The sequence below is a fragment of the Notechis scutatus genome, chromosome 1 (assembly GCF_049901735.1).
Source record: "Notechis scutatus isolate UNSWTSFEM ecotype Mainland chromosome 1, rNotScu1.2, whole genome shotgun sequence".
NCBI lineage: Eukaryota > Metazoa > Chordata > Lepidosauria > Squamata > Elapidae > Notechis > Notechis scutatus.
Window position 1 is genome coordinate 190,818,918 of NC_142009.1, and position 20,665 is coordinate 190,839,582.

The window sequence follows — 20,665 nt, forward strand, 5'->3', positions numbered from 1 at the left end:
TGATGGTATATATCTGTGTGGTTGATACAGAGCTTTAAGAGAGAGATAAATTCTGTGTTGTAGTGAAATGGACCACAAATGTGATAAAACTAAAATAAGATCAAAATTGAAAGGCAAAACAAAAACGCTCATTATTTAGGACACAATTGTTCTTGTACTGGCTTGTTTTCCCAATCAATTGTTCCTTTCAAGTGGCTATATTTTATTAGTTCCTTATTACATTAAAGGTATTATCTTGTCACTGTTTTCCCATCTAGCACCCAATGTGTTCATTTCCTTTTCTCTCTGAAGATTAACACAACAGCTTTCAAACAATAACATTGAATTATTTCTATTGGAGAATGTGACTTTTGGGGGTTGTTTCTAACTTGTAATATTGTGGGGTAATTCCGGGTTGTGTCAGATCTGAAATTACCATGGACTTTGCCAATTTGATGCTTTCCTAACTAAAATAAATCTTTTTTGAAGATGGACTTTGTATTTTTCTTTTTAAATGGATTTCATCACTTGGAAACCTGACACTTTTGGCATGAAAGCTGGCTGGGTGACCTTGGGCCAATCACTGTTTTTTTTTTCTCTCTCTCTCTCTGAGTCCAGCCTACCTCACAGGGTTGTTGTTGTGGGGAAAATAGGAGGGCGAGGGAGTTATTAGATATTTTTGCCCACTTGACTTATATATAAAAAGGCAGGATAACAATCTAATAATAATAAGGATGAGTATAATTGTTAGCAATTACAATGTAGTCATGCTTGAAAATGGTAGCTTTGTTGCCCACAGTTAAATTTTCCAGCATGCTATTTTCCCCCCCTTCCCTAATATTTGTGCAGATGATCTCTGGAATAATTTTTTTTTTAAATCACCCTCAGTTCTATATGCCCAGCTTTTTGTGTTCCAGCAGCTATTCTTACAGGTAAGATATATTATATTTATTCTGTTACTGAAGTTGTACATTTTATCGTTTTGCTTTTAATTATCATAAACTGCATGGAGTCATTCGATTGAGTACGTGCGTGTGTGTGTGTGTGTGTGTGTGTGTAAACAGGTAGTCCTCAACTTATGACTACAATTGGGCCCAAAATTTCTGTTGTTAAGTGAGAATTTGTTACGTGAGTTTTGATTCATTTTATGACTTTTCTTGCCACATTTATTAAGTGAATCGCTGAAGTTGTTAAGTTAGCAACATGGTTGTTTTCTATATAGTTTTTCCCCTCTTTTAATTTTCTCAATTTTATTTTGATTATCTCATCTCAATTCAAATCATTATATTTATACTTTTGTCTGTTCTGTTTCAATTTCATATTATTTTTTCTCATTAAACAAATTTTCTCCTGTAGTTACTAATTGGAGTATGACACCTTTATATCTTTTAATTACATCCATTCAACTCTTATTTAAACTTCAATATATACCTTAAGTTTATGACCTTCAATATAATACATAAGTTCCAATCGAATTCTGCTTGGCACATTCTTATAATACACACTATATTCTTTAAAAAAGAAAGAAAGATTGTAAATATATGTAATTATAAACCCTCATTCCATTCCAGTTCAGTTCTATCATTAATAATCATTAAAATCTTAACATCTTTAACACTTCTTTTCAATTAAATATCATACTTCCTTAAAAACACATATAATCTCCATAATTAATTTTTCCCTTATTTCTCTTCACATATGTTTTATAAATCATTAAATATACCTTTTGTTACATTTATTTATTGACAAGCATTCCACTGAATTACGATAGCTATATTATCAGACATTTTAATCATACATTGTTTCATATTTTTAAAAATTATTTCTGCTTCTAATATAACCATACTATCTTATGTACCTTTGCAGAATCCCTTTTTCCATTAAGTTTTCACCCATTATCTCTAAATAGGCCCTGTTTCTCTATATTTTGCTTCTGTCCTTTATAACTTCTTTTCCTTTCTTTCTTCCCTCTCATCTTCTCCCTCCCCTTTTTACCCCCTTGTCTCTCTAGTTCTAATTCTATCTTCTGCATTTTTTTTTTTGGACTTGTTTTTCCCAATCTTAAACTTTCCATTCTTTTTCCCCCCTTTCCTTTTTTCCCCCATCTAAGATTACTTGTTCATTAAAGATGGCTTCTTCTTTGTCGCAATCTTCTTGTTCTGTAGGCATTTCTTGTTGTTTCTCATAATTCCAAATCTCCATTTCTAAAAACTGAAATACGAAGCCGAAAGAACCTCTCCCTTCTTGTGCATCTTCTTTGTACTTTTTCAGTTCTTCTAAAAGTGGAGCCATTTTAAACAGTTTTAAACAACCACCCAATTGATTTTAGTCATTCAAAACAATAACCAAGAATCCAGAAATCATCAAGTAATCCAGATAGTCTCGAGTTATATCTTCTTATTTCTTTTTCAACTTTCTCTTCCTGGGGTTTTTGTTGCAATATTTCAGTTAGAATGTATCTTTTGGAAGTCTTGTTGAGATTTTGCTGTAAGTTCTTTTTTAATTCCAGGTAGTCTCCTCCCTTCCAGATCCTACCCTTTTATTCTTTTTCTCTCCTTTCCTGTTTTCAAAAGCTTTTAATTATCCAGAAATCGTTATTATCCCTTTGACTTTTTATTTTCAGCATTAAATGCCTATTGATGTCAAAGTGGATTTTTTTCCAATTTCTTAAGCAAGTCTCTTAGCTGTCAGTATAGGAAAAGGAGAAAACCAAATCTTTTCCCTTTCCTCTCTCCTTCGCAGCTTAAAAATCTTCTTAGGGAACAATGTTATTGTTTTTTAACAGTTTCAATTCCAGGGTACCTTATTTGTTGCTTTTGCTGTTTGACCCGATCAACCAAAACTTTCTCTTCTTATCTTCCTCCTGCACATTCTTTTCCGGTCGAGTTCTTCTTTGTGGTGGCCATTTCTGACCACCGCTGCAACCGCCTTCGGGAAAGGGAGTAATGGCTAGCTGGGGAGGAGAGATGCGGCTCTCCTCAACCCTGCTGGCAGTCTCCCTCTTCTTCACCACCTCTACGGGGTGGCTTAGCCCCGAAACCAGCCGGCTTGGGGCGCTCCAGCGGTGAGCACGGATCGAAGCCTCGCAGAGACGAGGTTTCGGTCTGTCGCTGAAGAAGCTCAAACCGGAAGTCCCAAGCCTCTGAATTTTGATCACATGATCATGAGGATGAGGCAAAGGTTGTAACTGTGAAAAATGGTCATAAGTCACTTTTTTTAGTGCCGTTGTAACGTTGGACGGTCACTAAATAAACTGTTGTAAGTCGAGGACTACCTATATAGAGGGTACCTGCAAATTATATCAGTATAGGAAACATTCCAAACAGGCACTTTGCTTTCAAATTCAAATTGAAACCGTCATAAAGTGCTGCCTCTAAAAACTCCCTGTTAGTGGCAGGCTTGTTTTCTAAAGAGCTGTCTAATAGGAAACAGCCTACACTAGTCTAAATCTGGTACCTTCCCCACCCACATACACAGTTGTGTTGAACTATCCTTGTCAAAATCCACATCCAGATTAAGAGTGATACCCTTGCACTGTAACCTCAAATGACAGAAATTCATTCTACGTCATAAATAGACCAATTTATATAAACTGGATTTATTCCACTGTATATCCAATATCAGAAGATATTCCTTACAGCTACCAAATTCTCGTACTGTGAGAATTGTAACAAAACAAAACAAAAACCCCCAACCCCCATAGAAATAGTAACTACTAGAAGGAATAAAATGTGTACATAGCAAAACAAAACAACATGAAAAGATTAATTTAGGCTCTTATTTTAGAAAAATCTACAGGACAATTTCTCATGATCAGCCTCACCTTGTAAATTATATTTATTACTGTTTATTTGCATTTCTACATTAAGGCTTTTGGTTTTGAAAAAGCAAAGCGATAGTGCCTGAATATGAACAAGCATTTTTATAACTTATGAGTCATGGCATTTAATATTCTTCATCAGCATTAGTAGATATTTATTTACAATAATGCTTTACAGCTTATCTAGCACCAGATAAATTTCATATTGCAAAATCTCTGCTGAGCAGAAACAGTGTATGCTCATTTGCATTTCAATTTACTTTGAAAACAGTGAAATCCTGCCCCCTTATGGACCGCCACAAAATCAAGGCATGCCTCCTATGCTGGTTTTCAAATTATATTGGAAAAGAAGTCATTCTTAGTGGATATAAAATATAAGGTTTTATAGAAATGTAGTTGGTGATACTGAGAGAGATTTTTTAAAAGTTAATTTCAGCTTTCCAAACAGTGACTTAACAAACCATCCTGTTTTTACATTTCTAATATGCCATCACCAATACTTTTTATTATTCACACGATAAAGGTCATAAAGCCAGAACATGTATCCTGTTTACATTTCATTTACTGATTAATGAACACTTGAGTGCAGGTGTAAGAACAACCCTTATGTGAAGTTCCCATTATTGTTGAATGCATTTAAAGAAGACAAATAAGAAAAGTATAAATGTTTGGTTTGTATGAGCTGTACCGACTATCATGAAGAGCTTATTCAATCATAAAAAAAAACCTATTCTATATATAGGCATAGGTGTCTGTTCTTAATCACGAAGGCACCAAAATAACAAAATACTCCCAATGACATTATAATACAAAGCTTGGCTTCTTTTAACTTTGAAACTTGATATTGTAGGCAAGTATATAAGGCAAAGGTCTTCAAACTTGGCAAGTTTAAGACTTGTGGACTTCAACTCCCAGAATTCCTGACTGGAGGATGAATTCTGGGAGTTGAAGTCCAAATCTTAAAGTTTGAAGACCCCTTCTTCTTGAAGTCTCAAGTGATGGCGCTCCCACAACTTCCGAGGGCAAGCTGTTCCATTGGTTGATTGTTCTCACTGTCAGAAAGTTTCTCCTTATTTCCAGGTTAAATCTCTCCTTGTTCAGTTTCCATCCATTATTCCTTGTATTATTCCTACAGGCGCTTTAGAAAATAGCTTGACCCCCTCCTCCCTGTGGCAGCCCCAAGACCGCTATCATGTCTCCCCTGGTCCTTCTCTTTACTAGACTAACCAAGCCCAGTTCCTGCAACTGTTCTTCATATGTTTTAGTCTCCAGTCCCCTAATCATCCTGGTTGCTCTTCTCTGTACTTTTTCTAGAGTCTCAACATCTTTTTTATAATGTGGTGAACAACACTGGATGCAGTACTCTAGGTGTGATATAAGGGCAGGTCATAACACACATTGCATTCCTTGCCTCCCCCACCCCAATTCCTAGGGATGCCTAAGATAATAACTGAGTCTTAATAACTCTGCAATGGACTTCAGAAGGGGAGGGCCACCCCCAAATGTACTGAGATGCTTCTCACCATGTCACTTGAGTCAGGATAAGATGACAATGCAACTTCATTCATATCAATTTTGCATACAGATCATTCAGAGAACTCAAGTGGGACAAAACCTCCATCCCTTTATACATTTATTTATAATATATGCAGGCATTATAGTAAGAAGCCCTTGAATTCTATAGGAGACAAACTGAAGAATTAGATAGTACCTTGTCTTGGCCACAGAGCCTAATTGTTGTTGTGCCTGAATTAGGTTGCTCAACTGCTTTTGGAGTGCCATATCTTTACCATGGGCCTGTCGTATGAAGGGATGTTCTAAAAGATGAGTGACTGATGGACGTTTTTCAAAATCCTTAATTAGACACCTGAAAAATACAATAATCAGATTATTCAAATAGATACACATAGCTCTGGTACAAATTTTTACCACTTGCCTTTACCACAATTCTGGGTCTTAGGCAATTTTTGGATTTGGCTTCAGCTGTATATTGAACTGCCTTGTATGCAAGAATAAATCCAATGTATTATTTAATCCCGATAATATCATTACAATTAGCATATTTCAGCCCTAAAGGTAAAAGTGCAAATCTGCTAATTAATTGACTTCAATGCATGGCACATTCGTTTTCTCTACAATAATAGTTTATTCTAAATTTGCAAATCCTCATGTTTATTTATTTATTTGTTTAAAAAAGAATTATATAGCCACTCATCTCGTACCGAACTCTGTAACTTCTTCACACTTAGAAATGTAATTAAACTGAATTTATCAATATTGTCTATGAAAAAAAAATAACTTACCTAGATAGTTAGGCAACAAAAATAATCCATAACAAAAATTCAATAAATGATCAGTATTAAGTGTAAACGTACAATGTTCTCCCTTTACCAGTCATCTAAATAATGTATTTTATTAATGACAAAAGGCAAAAGATACTCACGTCACCAAATTCAGCTTCCATCGTTATTAAAGAATATAAACGCAAAACTCTTACAATAATCCCATCAGTAATATCTGTCAGTCTGATGAACCTCCATATTTTTTATTTCCTTTAAAAAAAAGAATCAATTTCTGGGCTCTTCTGAATATTTCAAGAACAAACCGCCCGGGAAATGTTGTCTTTTCCAAATGCTCATGAGATACTGCTCCTGTTGGACCTGGAGCCTCCTGATATAAAAACTAAAACAATAAAACCTACTATCTAAAATCTAGCCACCTCCGCAGAGATTTAAATACCACTCACAGCCTCCAATAAAAATAAATCCATCATTTGGTTTTTATGGTTCTGGTTCCTTTTGTTTCTCTAATCATGTTTTTTTTTTAATTTGTATCTCAGTGTCTCCAGGACTTTTTTTTTTTTTAAGCGCTCATCAATCTCTAGAAATATATAACCCCTCTCGTAGAAAACCTGGTAAAATTAGTATATGCCTAAAGTTTAAAAAAAAAGTATAAAAGTATAAACTGTTTTAAAATGCTTCATTTACAGTGAAATTATTGATGGTTCATGGCAGATCTTTAAAAGTAAACTGAACTGATTAGAACAATGTTGCATATACATTTACCATGACTCACCTCTGTAAACTGGCTGGAATTCCAAGGCTCACTGACTGCTTTGGAAATGCTTCCAGCCTGTGATTCTGTGATGGAAAGGAAAGAATCTCCATACACCAGTCACCCTGCTGCCTTTCCTTCACCATCCAAAGAGCTCCCTCTAACGGGACCCTCAAGCGAAGCCTTTTCTGCCACCCCCCATTTGGAACATCATTCCCCCTGAACTGAGATTAGCCCTTGTGGCTTTGTGGCTTTCCAGAAATACCTTGAAACGTTGTTTTTTTTTTTTAAAGCAGGCTAGGGAATCCTTGAGTTTTAAGCAGCCTGCAAGATGGTTCTGTTATATATGAGATCTTGGAGCATTCTCTCGTGATCTTTATGTTTTATATTTTATTTGTTTGTCATGGTCATTTAAGATTTGTTTTAACTATATGCTTTATTGTATGCCACGCAGAGTCACAGTCAGAGAGATCGGTGGCTGTGTAAACTTGAAAAATAAATAGCACATGCCTCAGTCCACCTGTGGAACAATCCAAAAACCCTATATGAGAAATCATTTCATGGGGGTTCCAATTTTCTGGCAGTAATCCACCAGACAACGCTAGTTGCAGACAAGAGATAAATATCAATATCAGTGGATCCAGAAAAACATTATGGCTTCGAGAAATAGGAAAAGCTTACAGGAAAACTCTTATCCCCCCTAAACAGAACTCTTTAGAAGATCCAGAGGGAGCGAGAATGAAAGGGAGAATCCTGAAAAAAGGAAAGGGGCTGGTTGGCACAATAAATTTAGTCTTATAGGTCTGATTTCTTTATGATATACACAAATACACATCGTAGGTGACCAGACATCAAAGTTAACCAACTAGGAGTGGTTACTGCCATTATGATTACCAGTAGTTGTCCCAATTCTATAATTGTCTTGCTGTCAAAATCACCCAGGAAATCAGGAGATTCAGGCAGTTCAAATGAATATAAAGATTTAGTGCAAGTTTAAGCTTTCTATAAGAATCCGGCCAACTGACTGTTAAGAGAAGTACAAGAAAGATAAGAGAGGCATTCAAGGTGGGCTGGATTTAGATTTCTTGCTGATGCGAAGGGACTTTTGACTTATGATGCATTTGACCTCTTCCTAGGGCTCAGCCTGGTCACCTCCTACAGTTGCCTCCTGAATATAGTTGGCAACTACTAATGGAGTAAAATCCGTAGGGACTCCTTCACCGTTTTTACCTGAATATAAAACCAGTAGCCTGCATTTCCAACTTCCATTAAATAATCAGTTTTTACATAGATCAGAAATTGCCCATTTTAAAATGATGGAATCTTTGCTTCTAAAAAGCTACAAGAAGCTTCCTCATGCTTATTAGTCATGTGAGCAAATGAATATTATAACTAGCTGTCACAACTTGGTGAAATGGTTTATTAAACTAGCAGCTGCATAATTGAATGACCCCAATGTAAAAAGCAAAAATAAGCAAACCAAGTCCCTGAACAGAGAACATTCGATTTTAAGGGACATAGTTCCAGGACATTTTCTTACTGATAGGTCACCAACACCCTATGTAATACACTATGATGTGGCATAGTGCAGGAAATTTTCATTATATGCTCTAGTGCTTGTATACACTGGTGATTAGTTGTCTAGATCAGTGGTCACCAACCAGTGGGGCGGGGACCACTGGTGGTCCACAAGAAAATTTTGGTGGTCCGCAGAGAAATGCCACCCCCCCATAGCACCCCTCAAAGCAATTATTCCAGGCTACATGGGAACACAAGGCTGCTCCACCCACATGGCCCGTGGGAACACAAGGCTTGTGTCACTTGCATTGTGAACAACACAAGGTAGTGAGGGGAGGGGGGAAAGGGCAGATGGGGGAAACTTGCCCCACTTGCTCCATGTGTCTTGCCTGACCCTGGGCTGCTTCTTACCGCTTCTTTTTTCTTCTGCTTTTGGCTGCACACAAGGAAAGCAGCAAAAGTTTGCTCCGCCAGAAATGAGTCTTTGGGACCCTGCAAGGCATCCTGCTCCAAGAGGCTGCGCCAGCAAAGACTCAATTCTGGCGGAGTTTGGGGGAGAGAAAGAAAGACTTCTGCTGCTTCTGCTGCTCTCCTTTCATGAAGTCAAAAGTCTCTCTCTCTCTCCCCCCCTCCCTGAGAACGGAGCTGGAGATGGTATCCTGCGATCCCAAATAAAGAATGATCGATTGGCAGGAAAATGGGATGGGGAACTTTCCTGCAGACTTTTTTTGGGATTTTTCCAAGGTCTCTGGTCCGCGGGATTTAAAATTATGAGTTTGGTGGTCCCTGAGAACCAAAAAGTTGGCGACCCCTGATCTAGATAAAAGGCTCTGCCCCATCCCCCTTTGTCTTAAACTGTGTAGTTTTAAAAAAATGAAAGTATTGGATTATTTCAATTTAAGCTATCATGGGCATCAAGAATATAAAACTGTGGTTAGAATGAGATTTAGCAAAGTAGCAACATACTCTGGAACCAAAGTACCTTTACTCAGAACCGCTGAGCTTAGTCAGGCTTGCCCAAGTAAGAACACATATGAAGAATTCCTGTATGTGTGCCATCAGTCTGAGAATTTCCATGACATATTCTTGAAAGTTCAGATGTGCCCACTAGCCTCAAATGCCTTCATTAACCGAATAACCGAAAAACAGAGTTGGAAGAGACCTTAGCGGTCTTTAGTCCAACACCCCGCTCTGGAAATCCCCTGCTCAGAAAACCTGCTGTCCCACTGCTCAGGAAACCCGACACCATTTCAGACAAATGGTTGTCCAATGTCTTCCTAAAAACTTCCAGCGTTGGAGCATCCACAACTTCTGGAGACAAGTCGTTCCACTGATTAATTGTTCCAATTGTCAGGAAATTTCTTCTTAGTTCTAAGTTGCTTCTCTCCTTTATCAGTTTCCACCCATTGCTTCTTGTCCTGCCCTCAGGTGCTTTGGAGAATAGCTTGACTCCCTCTTCTTTGTGGCAACCCCTGAGATACTGGAACATGGCTATCATGTTTCCCCTTGTCCTTCTTTTCATTAAACTAGACATACATAGTTCCAGCAACCATTCTTCATATGTTTTAGCCTCCAGTCCCCTAATCATCTTTGTTGCTCTTCTCTGCACTTTTTCTAGAGTCTCAACATCTTCTTTACAACATGGCGACCAAAACTGGATGCAGTATTCCAAGTGTGGCCTTACCAAGGCATTATAAACTGGTATTACGACTTCATGTGATCTTGATTCTATTAAGTGCAGGTTATTTGCGAAACTGCCTCTCCTTTAGTGTAGGCACACTCCAGGTCCCTTTCAACTGTTTCCTGATTAATATTAAACCAGTTCTGGGTTGAATACATACACCATTAAAAAAAAAAACTATCCCCTTTCCCATTGACTGGAACATAGTCCTCCCACTAGAGTTAACTATTTAAGAGCCACATTTTAGAGTCCATAATTGATGGCTAACATTTCAATACAAAATGTGCACATATTGGCTTAGTTCTAAGATTCCTTTGGGTGGGCCAGGAATTAAGAGTCATTTCAGGGATCTTTCTGTTTATTTTGAGCTTACTTGAAGCTTCTCGGAGTTATAACATGCAAGATGGGCAGCTATATAATTTTTTTATAATAATAAATACATAAAATATTTTGTTTCTTGGTGTGTATGCATGCCAATCTGCACAAAGATTTTGGAAGGCCCATGACTTATACGTCCATGAATCAAGGCTTATATAAATTAAAAAAACACGGGAAATTGTGGTTCATTGTTATTTCTCATAAATGTTTTGTAAAGCAAGGGAAAAGTGCAAGGAACAGCAATTCTGAGTTGTAGTCTCCTAGTTCTTTGACAAGAGCCAAATGCATTGTTTCTCATCATTGATTTTCCTGCCTATGTAGTCCCCTTCTACAGAATTTAGGAGAGATCATTACAGTGGGAGGAAACCTCGGTTTCCTGGTTTTCTTTAATTCATTCCCATTGCAGTGAAATTGTTGGAAACTTTCTGTGGAGCCCATCTTGCTGTCACAGGCTGTTGAAGTCTTTCTAAGAAACTCTGAAACAAAGGAAACTGTTTCTTTCCCCTTGAATTCTGCAGCACATTTCAGTGGCATGAAATAACTTGGCTTGGAAGCAGTATTTGACACTCATAGCAGTATGTTTCCTACTAAACACAAGGTCACCAATCTCTGCTTATAATAACATGGACTTTTTTCCCCCACCATAAACCTACTTTAGAGTAGTTTATGTTGCAGGAAGACAGTTGCATCTTTGCCAAAAGTACTATCCTCAATATAACATAATAACAGAATGACACAGTTGGAAGGGACCTTGGTAGTCTTTTAGTCTAACCCCTTGCCCCATAAAGACAATTTATGTGGGAGGGTTTAATGAAATTTCTGAGGAAAAAATGCAGAAGATCAAGACATACGATTCTAAACTTTTTCTTTGTTTGTGGCATTTCATCAGAGAATAATCACTTAAGGGCAAAAGATTGGGAGAACAGTCCTGCTGGTTGAAGTCAAAAACCCATTTAGACCAGTGGTGGGATTCAAATGTTTTTACTACCGGTTCTGTGGGTGTGGCAGGGGAAGGATACTATAAAATTTCCAGTCAGAGGTGGTATTTGCCAGTTCTCCAAACTACTCAAAATTTCTGCTACCGGTTCTCCAAAACTGGTCAGAACCTGCTGAATCCCACCTCTGATTTAAAAACTGCAGTCTAAGGCAATATTTTCTCCTCTAACTCAATTGATAGTCAAAGGCATTCCGTTCCCTAGCCTGTCTCATAAAGCCTAATGTAATCCAGTCAACATTGTTAAGAAGCAGTTCTCATATTGCTATTCATATACTGTACAGCAGATCAAACAAGTATATGAGTATATACTGCTTCATAGTGCTTTATAGTCCTCTCTAAGCAGTTTACAGATTCAGTCTATTGCCTCCTCAACAATCTGGATCCTCATTTTACCAACCTCGGAAGGATGGAAGGCTGAGTCAACCTTGAGCCTGGTGAGAATCGAACTGCCGAACTGCAGGATATATTTAGAAATATATCCTCATTCCCTAAACGATATCCTTCCTCTCCGAGTTCTAGCTATATAATCTATATCAGTGCTTCCCAACTTTTGGGGCACTAAGGACCAGTTCTGTGGAGAAATTTTTTTCCATGGACCAGAGGGGGGCGTGGTTTCACGTGCTGCCTGCATCCTGTGGATGGGGCTTCACCGGTTTGCACGCACTGGTTTCTGGCATGCTGTGGCCTAGTCCCCATCTATAGACCAGGGGTTGGGGACTCCTGAACTATACTATTTATTGTTTAAAAAAAAAATCACTCATTTCAGCACTCTCCTGTTTTTTGGTGCCTATTTTCTTTTTCAACAGACATCAAGGATTTTATATGCTGAAGATAACTGACCAGGTTATGTCCCTGTTGGGCTTTGGGGGACACTAACTTTAGGGGTGGGATTCAAATTTTTTAACAACCGGTTCTGTGGGTGTGACTGGGTGGGCATGGCTTCTTCTTTTTTGCAGCACCCCCTACACTACATTTTTGGGGCTCCTGGACCTCAGGCAAGCCTCCCGGGGGGCGTTTTTGCTCCCAGGAAGCTTCTCTGGCACCCAGGAAAGCAAAAAGTGGAGCACGGGGAGGGACAGCACCACCCACCCACCCCTGCACACCCTTTTTTTGCCTCCTGGGCCTCGGGGAAGCCTCCTGGCTGAAGCAACAAGACAGCGAAGGGAATCCCAGAACAGCTGATCATCGGAACAGCTGTTTGTCAGGAGAGGAAAAAAAAGAAATATCTTAAGGAGTGACTGGGTGAGGGAAAACACAGTCAGTGATGTGAAGCATGCGCGCGATGTCATGCATGCGCAATGTCAAGCATGCGCAATGTCAAGCATGCGCGTTAAGGACTGACTGTGTGAGAGGAGGGGAGGGGTGGGTGGAGAGGGGCGGGGCAAGCCAGGGGCACAATTTGCCAGTTCTCTGAACTAGTAGAATCCCACCCCTGACTAACTTTGGTGTATGTACTTGCTTTAATGTTTATTTTATGTCCCTCAAGTTTCTTCCTCACCTTTTGTTTCTCAGATACTCTAATCTCCTTTAATCTTATCAGGAACAAATTACCTGAGCCTGGCCAGCCTAGAGAATAGCAACATTTACACTGTGGAAAAATTGCTTGTTACCATTACCAATTGTTTCTAATTGTTTCATTTTATTAAAGGGACACTTCATTCTTGAATGGAAAAAACACTTTTTTTTCATTTGATCATTTGTTTCAGCTTTCTGCAGCTAGGAATCCTCCAGTTTGATCATTGTGACTACAAATAACAGAAATCGAGGTTCATTTTCTCTGGGTGGTAATAGATCTGAAAAAGGTCATTCATCAATTGATCAAGCCAAGTTCCTTTTCAATATGAGGAGTATGTAGAAGAGCCCTTGTATATTTGAGAGAATGTGCCTGAGTTGCTATCACACAAACCAATTCAAGTGTCTAAGTTGCTATGACACACACTTAAAACTGCAATCCTATACGGAAGAAGCAAGAGAGGGATAGCAGAGGTGGTATTCAGCAGGTTCTGACCAGTTCTGGAGAACTGGTAGCAGAAATTTTGAGTTCAGAGAACCAGAAAATCCCACCTCTGACTGGAGATTTTACAGTATCCTTCCCCTGCCACACCCACCAAGCCACACCCACAGAACCGGGAGTAACAAAATTTGAATCCAACCATTGAGGAAATATACCAAATATACCAAATCAGGAAATATAAAAACATAATGGATGGAAGGAAGAAAAACAACTATGCCATAGTTCCCATCCTATGGAGCCATGATGGTGCAGTGGTTAGAGTGTAATAGTACAGGCTACTTCTGCTGACTGTTCTGACCCAAACCTTGTTCCAAGGAAACAAACACGAAACAGAGGTAACAGCAAAACCTTTTAATAATTCTTTACGAATTCTGTTCCTGCACGGTTAAAAGGCTGTTTCAAACTAATTGTCTCTGATAAGAACGAGCCTTGCCAAGGTTGTGCAAAGCTGCCAAAAATACTAGATAAAGTAACTAAGAAATATTTCAAACACAAAGAGTCTCCAAACATCAACCAAGATACTCTGAACGTCCACAAGGCTTGAGTGCAAAAACTTCTTTGCTTCCTGCAAAGAACTCTGATTTCTCAGCTGTTTTAATCTCTTAAGGGAGGGGCCATTACCTTGCAGCCTCACTCCCGAGTCACCTGTGCTGCTGCAGCTGTTCTTTCATTTGAGCAGCCCTGCGCACACGTGCACTGGGCACAGGCTCCTCGGGGACCTCTTCATCACTGCTGCCAGCCTCCATAATCTCTGAAGGCAGCATTCCACTCTCTGATGGTCCTGGCCCCATCCCTTCATCACATGCAGGCCCGAGTCTCTCGCTCTCCAAGATCTCATCCATCCACACCTGCTGCTGGTGAACCACAACACTGACTGTCGGCTGCCTGCAATTTGGCAGTTCGAATGTCACCAGGCTCAAGGTTGGCTCAGCCTTCCATCCTTCCGAGGTGGGTAAAATGAGGACCCAAATAGTTGGGGCGCAAAAGTTGACTTGGTAAACCACTTAGAGAGGGCTGTAAAAGCACTGTGAAGCGGTATATAAGTCTAAGTGCTATTGCTATCCTGATTTGGAGTTGCCTTCATCAGCAGAAGACTGCAACAACTTTTTATCCTGATGTATAAAATATAGGTAGTCCTTGACTTACAACAGTTCCTTTAGTGACTGTTCAAAGTTACAACAGCACTGAAAAAAGTGACCCATGGGCATTTTTCACAGTTACAACCTTTGCAGCATTCCCATGATCACGTGATCAAAATATTTATGACCGTTGCTGTGTCCCAAGATCATGTTTTGTCACCTTTTGTAATCTTCTGACAAGCGAAGTCAAGTGGGGAAGCTAGATTCACTTAACAACCAGGTCACTAACTTATCAACTGCAGTGATTCACTTAACTGTGGCAAAAAAGTTTGTAAAATGGGGGAAAACTCACTTAACAAATGTCTCACTTAACAACAGAAAATTTGGGCTCATTTGTGGTCGTAAGATGAGGACTACCTGTATAGCATTCACCCACCATTTGGCAAAAAAAAAAAAAAAAAAAGATACAGATCTTCAGGTAAAATACATTTGGAATGCTTCTAAGGCTTCAGGTTTGCCAGATGTTTGCAATTTCCATCCCTGAGCCAATGGCTTCCTTCTTGTAGTCCACTCATTTTATCCATCCCTTTGCTGACCCACATTCTTCTGCTATTCCAATCGTCTTTCAAATTGTACCCTATATGTTGCATTGTAGCCTGGGACTTTCTAAAAGGAAAGTGGGTGGGCATTGCAGATGGATGGGATTGGAACCTCCCAGCTAAACATTTCTGCCTTTTATTGCCTTTCCCCCCCCTGCCTACAAATGCGGGATGCAGACACAAAAACATGGCTGATGTTCCCAAAGCATTCTTTTTCCTAAGGGTGAAAAAAAAAAACAGAGCTGAGCCATATATATTTCAGGGCAGTAACCACTTAGATACAACATACGATAATCATTAATATGTTCCACTGCTGTGGTGGGAAAAATCTATTTCTTGTAGGGCTCAATAACTTTATATTAGAACCTCTTGGTTCAACCACAGAATTTTACAGAGGATCTCAATGACATTACATATTTCTAATTCTCCTATATTTTTCCATACTGCTTCTCTTATTGTACACTTACAGAAAACCTGTTAAGGAGAGAATGAAAGGATAAGCTTAAAATTCTTTTCAACTAGAAATTATCTTTCAAAAGATGGGATAATAGCACTAGGAGATATTGATCCAGAAATATCCTCTTGCAAACAATAGTTGGACTGTCAAAACAATTGGACACTCTCCTATATTGGGAAATATTTAACATATATTGTTGCATATCTTTCATCTTGGTTTTTTGCTTGTTTGTTTGTTTATGAAATAAAGCCTTCCTATTGAATATATTGGATTTGCTTCCATGTAAAAATATCAACGCTGATGGTAAACATACCACTAAATTCAATGGAAGCGATCATGGAATGAAACACTATAGTGTATGGGACATCCAAGCTACATTTTAAGCTACGTTTTCAGTAAATATTGATATATATTTTTTACAGAAGACTTCACCATTGACCAATCTCTTTATTAGGACCAATTAAAATGCCACAATAATGAGTATCTACCATTTTCATATTTTCATATGAATATTCCATTGACTGATTTATTGAGCTTTTGTGGCCACTTCTCTCCTATAATGATCGCAACAATCAATAAAAACAGAAATAAATAAAAACATATTGAGGGGAATGCATTTATCAGGCTGCTCTGATCATGAAGACTTACTTATTCTAGAAATAATTATGAAATGATATGACAGGCTAATAGCACCTTCTCCCTATCTTCACATCTGGATGTCACTGGACTGAGAGACACTGCTATGCATAATAATAAAATGTACTGAACAACAACAAGAACAAATGCAGTAAATGCTAGTCTTGAGGAAAATCAACCCATTACCTAATTTTTAAAAAGCACCTTCCATTATGCTTTTATAACTGAAAATTAATCCTCAGAATTCATTAGTATCACTACATTAAACAGGTTGCTGTCGTTTGTTAGATTACCAAAAACCTAATGTGCTTGGTTCCTGCCACAAAATTACAGGCAAAGACGGAACATTTACAAGGCAAGAACAAGCTCTGATTCAGAGCCACTTCTGAGCAATTTCATGGGCAGCTTGCATCAGGATGATAACATTGTGTGTAGCGTTCTGCCTCCCATAAGGTAAAGTGTCATTTTGCAGCTAACAAATCAGAAGGCTTGAAAGGGGAAGCTATTCATCAACAGTCAGATGTGAACAAATATTTACAAATGAATAAATGGACAGAAATAGATATTACAACCATAGCAAAAATGGTGGCTTATCTTGTCAGAAACAGCCCATCTATGTAAACAAACCAGAAAGCATTGTAGTCATAAGCTCAGTGTTTGCATTTATTTCTTAATACTGAGAAGGGAAAAACTTATTATCTAAGGCACTGCTTGAGAGCCAATTTGGTATAATGATTAAGGCATCAGGCTAGAAACTGGGAGACCAGGAATTCTAGGCCTGCCTTAGACACAAAGCCAGCTAGTTGACCTTGGTCCAGTTACTTTCTCTCAGCCCTAGAAAGGAAGCAAGCTAGGGCAAACCACTTCTGGAAACCCTTGCCAAGAAAACTGCAGGGACTTGTCCAGGCAATCTCCAAGAATTGGACCTGATTGAATGGGAAAGGGGGAGGGAGGCACACATAGAGGACCGCCCAAGTGAAGTCCAACAGACTTCAAATGCTAGAAAAGTATGCCAGCATAAATTCTGCTGCCCCACCAGTTGAATCCTATTCTGCCTTGGTAAGAATCCTGGTGAGTGATATATTGGAAAAACTCCTCTTTGTGGCAATGAATGTTTATATCAAGGGACAGGAAGGAAGGGAGGAAGGAAGGGAGGGAGGAAAGAAAGAAAGAGAAAAAGGAAGAAAAGAAGAAAGGAAGAAAGAGAGAGAGAGCGCGCAGGTGAGGTTTGGATTATCTTAATATAGGTTCAAATATAAGAAGACAAAGTACAACACCTAATATTTCAGGGCTTTTAAGGTAAGAATTAGCCTTTTCAATTCTCTTTCGACCTATATAGCTGGCTCAACATTGGAGAAGTACGTTTCTAATTAGTAACCTAACTTTGGTTGCTTTTTTTTAAACCTCTAACCATTTTCCTCCAATATTTTCCCCCAAAGCCTTCAGAGCCAGTCCCATGGAGAACCCATTCCTGTAGTCTACACAAGCTGTAAGAACAATAGCAGTCTAATCAGTAGCAGGCAGATGCATTTGGGCAAATCAGCTACAACACAGATGTTAATTTTCCCCTCCATTAAGCACTTTGTAGACCACCAAAGATTCTCCAGACAAGGGAGCTGAGCCACTCTGAGCTGCTTCCTTGAGGCAAATCCAAATACTGATGGCTTGTATTGAATTGTTTTCTCCTCCCTATACAAGCAAAATAATATCCTAGCACCCTCTCCAACATCACTAAGCCCTTCCCAAGTCCTTCCTGTATCTTCCTCAGCTACTATTTAAAAGCTGGGGTAACAACTAGAAATTGGCATGAAATCTGAATAGTTGCTGAGAGACTTGTGAGGAGTGCATAGCAGCTGTGTATTTTCATGCTGTTGCCTCAGACATTCTATTCAATCCATTTCTCTAACAGAGGAGATCTAACACTGAGTCATTTTCACATCTGCCATTGAAGACATTTCTCGTCAGTCTTCATTGCTGGAAGGTTTAGAAGGAAAAAGCAAAACAATGGCTAATCTAAGAACTAAAAAGTCATGTTTTGAAAAACTCCTCTACGGGGTTAACAGCTCCTCTTTTCCATTTTGCTTCCTACAGTAAGATGGCTGCTTCCTGACATCTCTGCCTTGCATGATTCACACAAGCTAGTCATACCCTGAAGCTACGTAGCCTACAGTGCAGGTCCAATAAGGGGCTGGTTCCTTCACATCTGTTCACCTGCTCCAAATGAATATAGCCAAATTGCTGTATGGCACTTTTTTTTTTTTTTTAAAAAAAAGCAAATTAACAAACTGAGGAAAAATAGTGCCAGCTTTGCCTGTAGCCATCTTTTGCTTTGATTTTTAATCATAATTATATAGGGCACCTGACACCTGGAATACCCATGCACCATCATCTGGGTCCATATTACCTGGGACAGCCTCGTTCTCTAAATCCTGCAGGTCATGTGTCCAATATTAGTATGCCATGATAAACGGCACATTTTTAGTTGTTACATTCACAGAGAATTCAGCACACACGCACACACGCACAGTCTAGTAGACAAGACCCATTTATGTCTACATTAATTTATCTACTTGAACCGAATCACATTAATTAATTCCATAAAATAAATGCTTGGTTAGGAAAGTTTTATTGATAGTTTTTAAAACTGTAAAAGAAATTGAGGTGTTTTTTTTACATCTATACGAATAAAACTTTAGTCAATCATGCAACCTTTGGAGAATAATTTCTGCTACTTTGATTTGACTTCCTTGTTCAGTACCTAGAAAGAAGAAAATGTTCACTGACACCTCTGAGCTCAACCTTTTCCCACATCTAATTTTTATTTTTAGTTCAAGGGATGTTTCTCTATTTGCACCTCACCACAGCACCAACATGCCCTGGGTCATCTTTTCTTGTGCTCTGTTCCAGAGATGTTGCTTTCAGTTCCTTTATCTTGTCCCTATCAAATTTCCCCCAGCTCTAGTTCTTTTGCTGGCTAAAGCAGTGATCCCCAACCTTTTTGACGCCGCGGCCCGGTACCGGCATCAGCTGGGCGCCGCGGCCTGGTACTGGCATCAGCTGGGCGCCGCCATCTTTTTTTGATGAAAAAGTGCTTCCGGTGACCTCACCGAAGCACGTTTTCATCAAAAAGATGGCGGCGCCTCATCGCTCCGGTGAGCTTTTCTGGGTAGAAATGGCTTTCTACCCGAAAAGCTCACTGAAGCGCTTGGCACCACCATCTTTTTGATGAAAACGTGCTTCCGGTGAGCTTTCTACCCGAAAAGCTCACCGGAAGCACTTTTTCATGAAAAAAAGATGGCGGCGCCCAGCAAGCCAGCGGCCCGGTAGGAGTTGTTCCGCGGACCAGTACCGGTCCGTGGACCGGTGGTTGGGGACCCCTGGGCTAAAGGATAGGTGAAGATTGCTTCAACCCATCTGTGGAGAAAGGCCAAATCTCATAGTTGTTATATGTGTGTCTGACTGGCAAATCTAAATTTCACCTTGAGTGAAGCAACTGTACTTTATTTAAAAGCAAACATGGGACTGAAGTTGGGGTCCTCCTCAGGTGTGGTTTGCAAAGCCATTGCTTAAATATAGCAAGTGTTTGTCTCAAGTAACCCTATTCTTTCAAATACATTGTGTCAAAGCCTAGGAGTGGGTTTCACCTTACAATTGCTTGAGGTGGCATCTAGCTTAATGACTTCCCAGGAATGCATAGTTCTAGACATCCTCAGTCAACCTGTAAGGATTGGACAAAGAAGCTGCAACTTGCTCCTGCAGTGTTTCAAATAACATTAAGGATATGAGGGAAAGGGCTTCAGTTGTAGCATGGGCATGCACACTACACTTTGTCTACCAGTGACATCTTAAAAGAAGCGTTTGATTTCAGGAGGCATTAAGAAGACAACAACAAGGTAGTAAAAGATACTTGCACCAACCTATTATCTTTTTAACATCTCTAGGATTCAAGGTGTATTTTCTTGGGGTGCACATTTACTATGTGAGACCTGGGAAAAGTGCAGCTTTTTCACAGAGCCAATAATAGGTACAGTAAACAAACCTATAGCAAATCTGAAGCTTCACCTTCCCCAACTGCAGCCACATACTGCATGCCCTAGGAAAATCTTGGAGTTAAATATGTGTCACATAGCTGCCAGTAACCATAATTCTTCACTTTGTATAAAAGTTTACTATTCTTATTCCAAGACAAGGAACTATAAACTTTCTCTCTGTTGTCTTCAGCTGTAGGTGCCCATTTTACAGTAATTGTATTAAATTTAAGGATTACACCTACAAGCACACAATTCATATATTCAATTTAAAGTAAATCACAAATAATATCCTGGAATATACAGAGGCATTACTAGTAACAAGAGAATCAACAGAACAAAACATCTAAAGTGATTAAGTGGACGTTACTACACGGGCAAATAATAATTCTTAAAACACATGCAGTGGTACTGTGATAAATGTC

At 39.1% G+C, this 20,665-nt stretch overlaps 1 protein-coding gene across 4 annotated transcripts in view; it reads right to left on the reverse strand.

Annotated features, from left to right (window-relative positions):
- The window catches only part of MYO3B (myosin IIIB), a 289,387-nt gene that overhangs the window by 183,980 nt on the left and 84,742 nt on the right, over window positions 1-20,665 (reverse strand). For all 4 annotated transcript variants that reach the window (XM_087949748.1, XM_087949749.1, XM_087949750.1 and 1 more), the window contains one exon: window positions 5,511-5,666. In XM_087949748.1, the coding sequence (XP_087805874.1) occupies window positions 5,511-5,666 (156 nt within the window). The remainder of the gene's footprint in view (window positions 1-5,510; window positions 5,667-20,665) is intronic.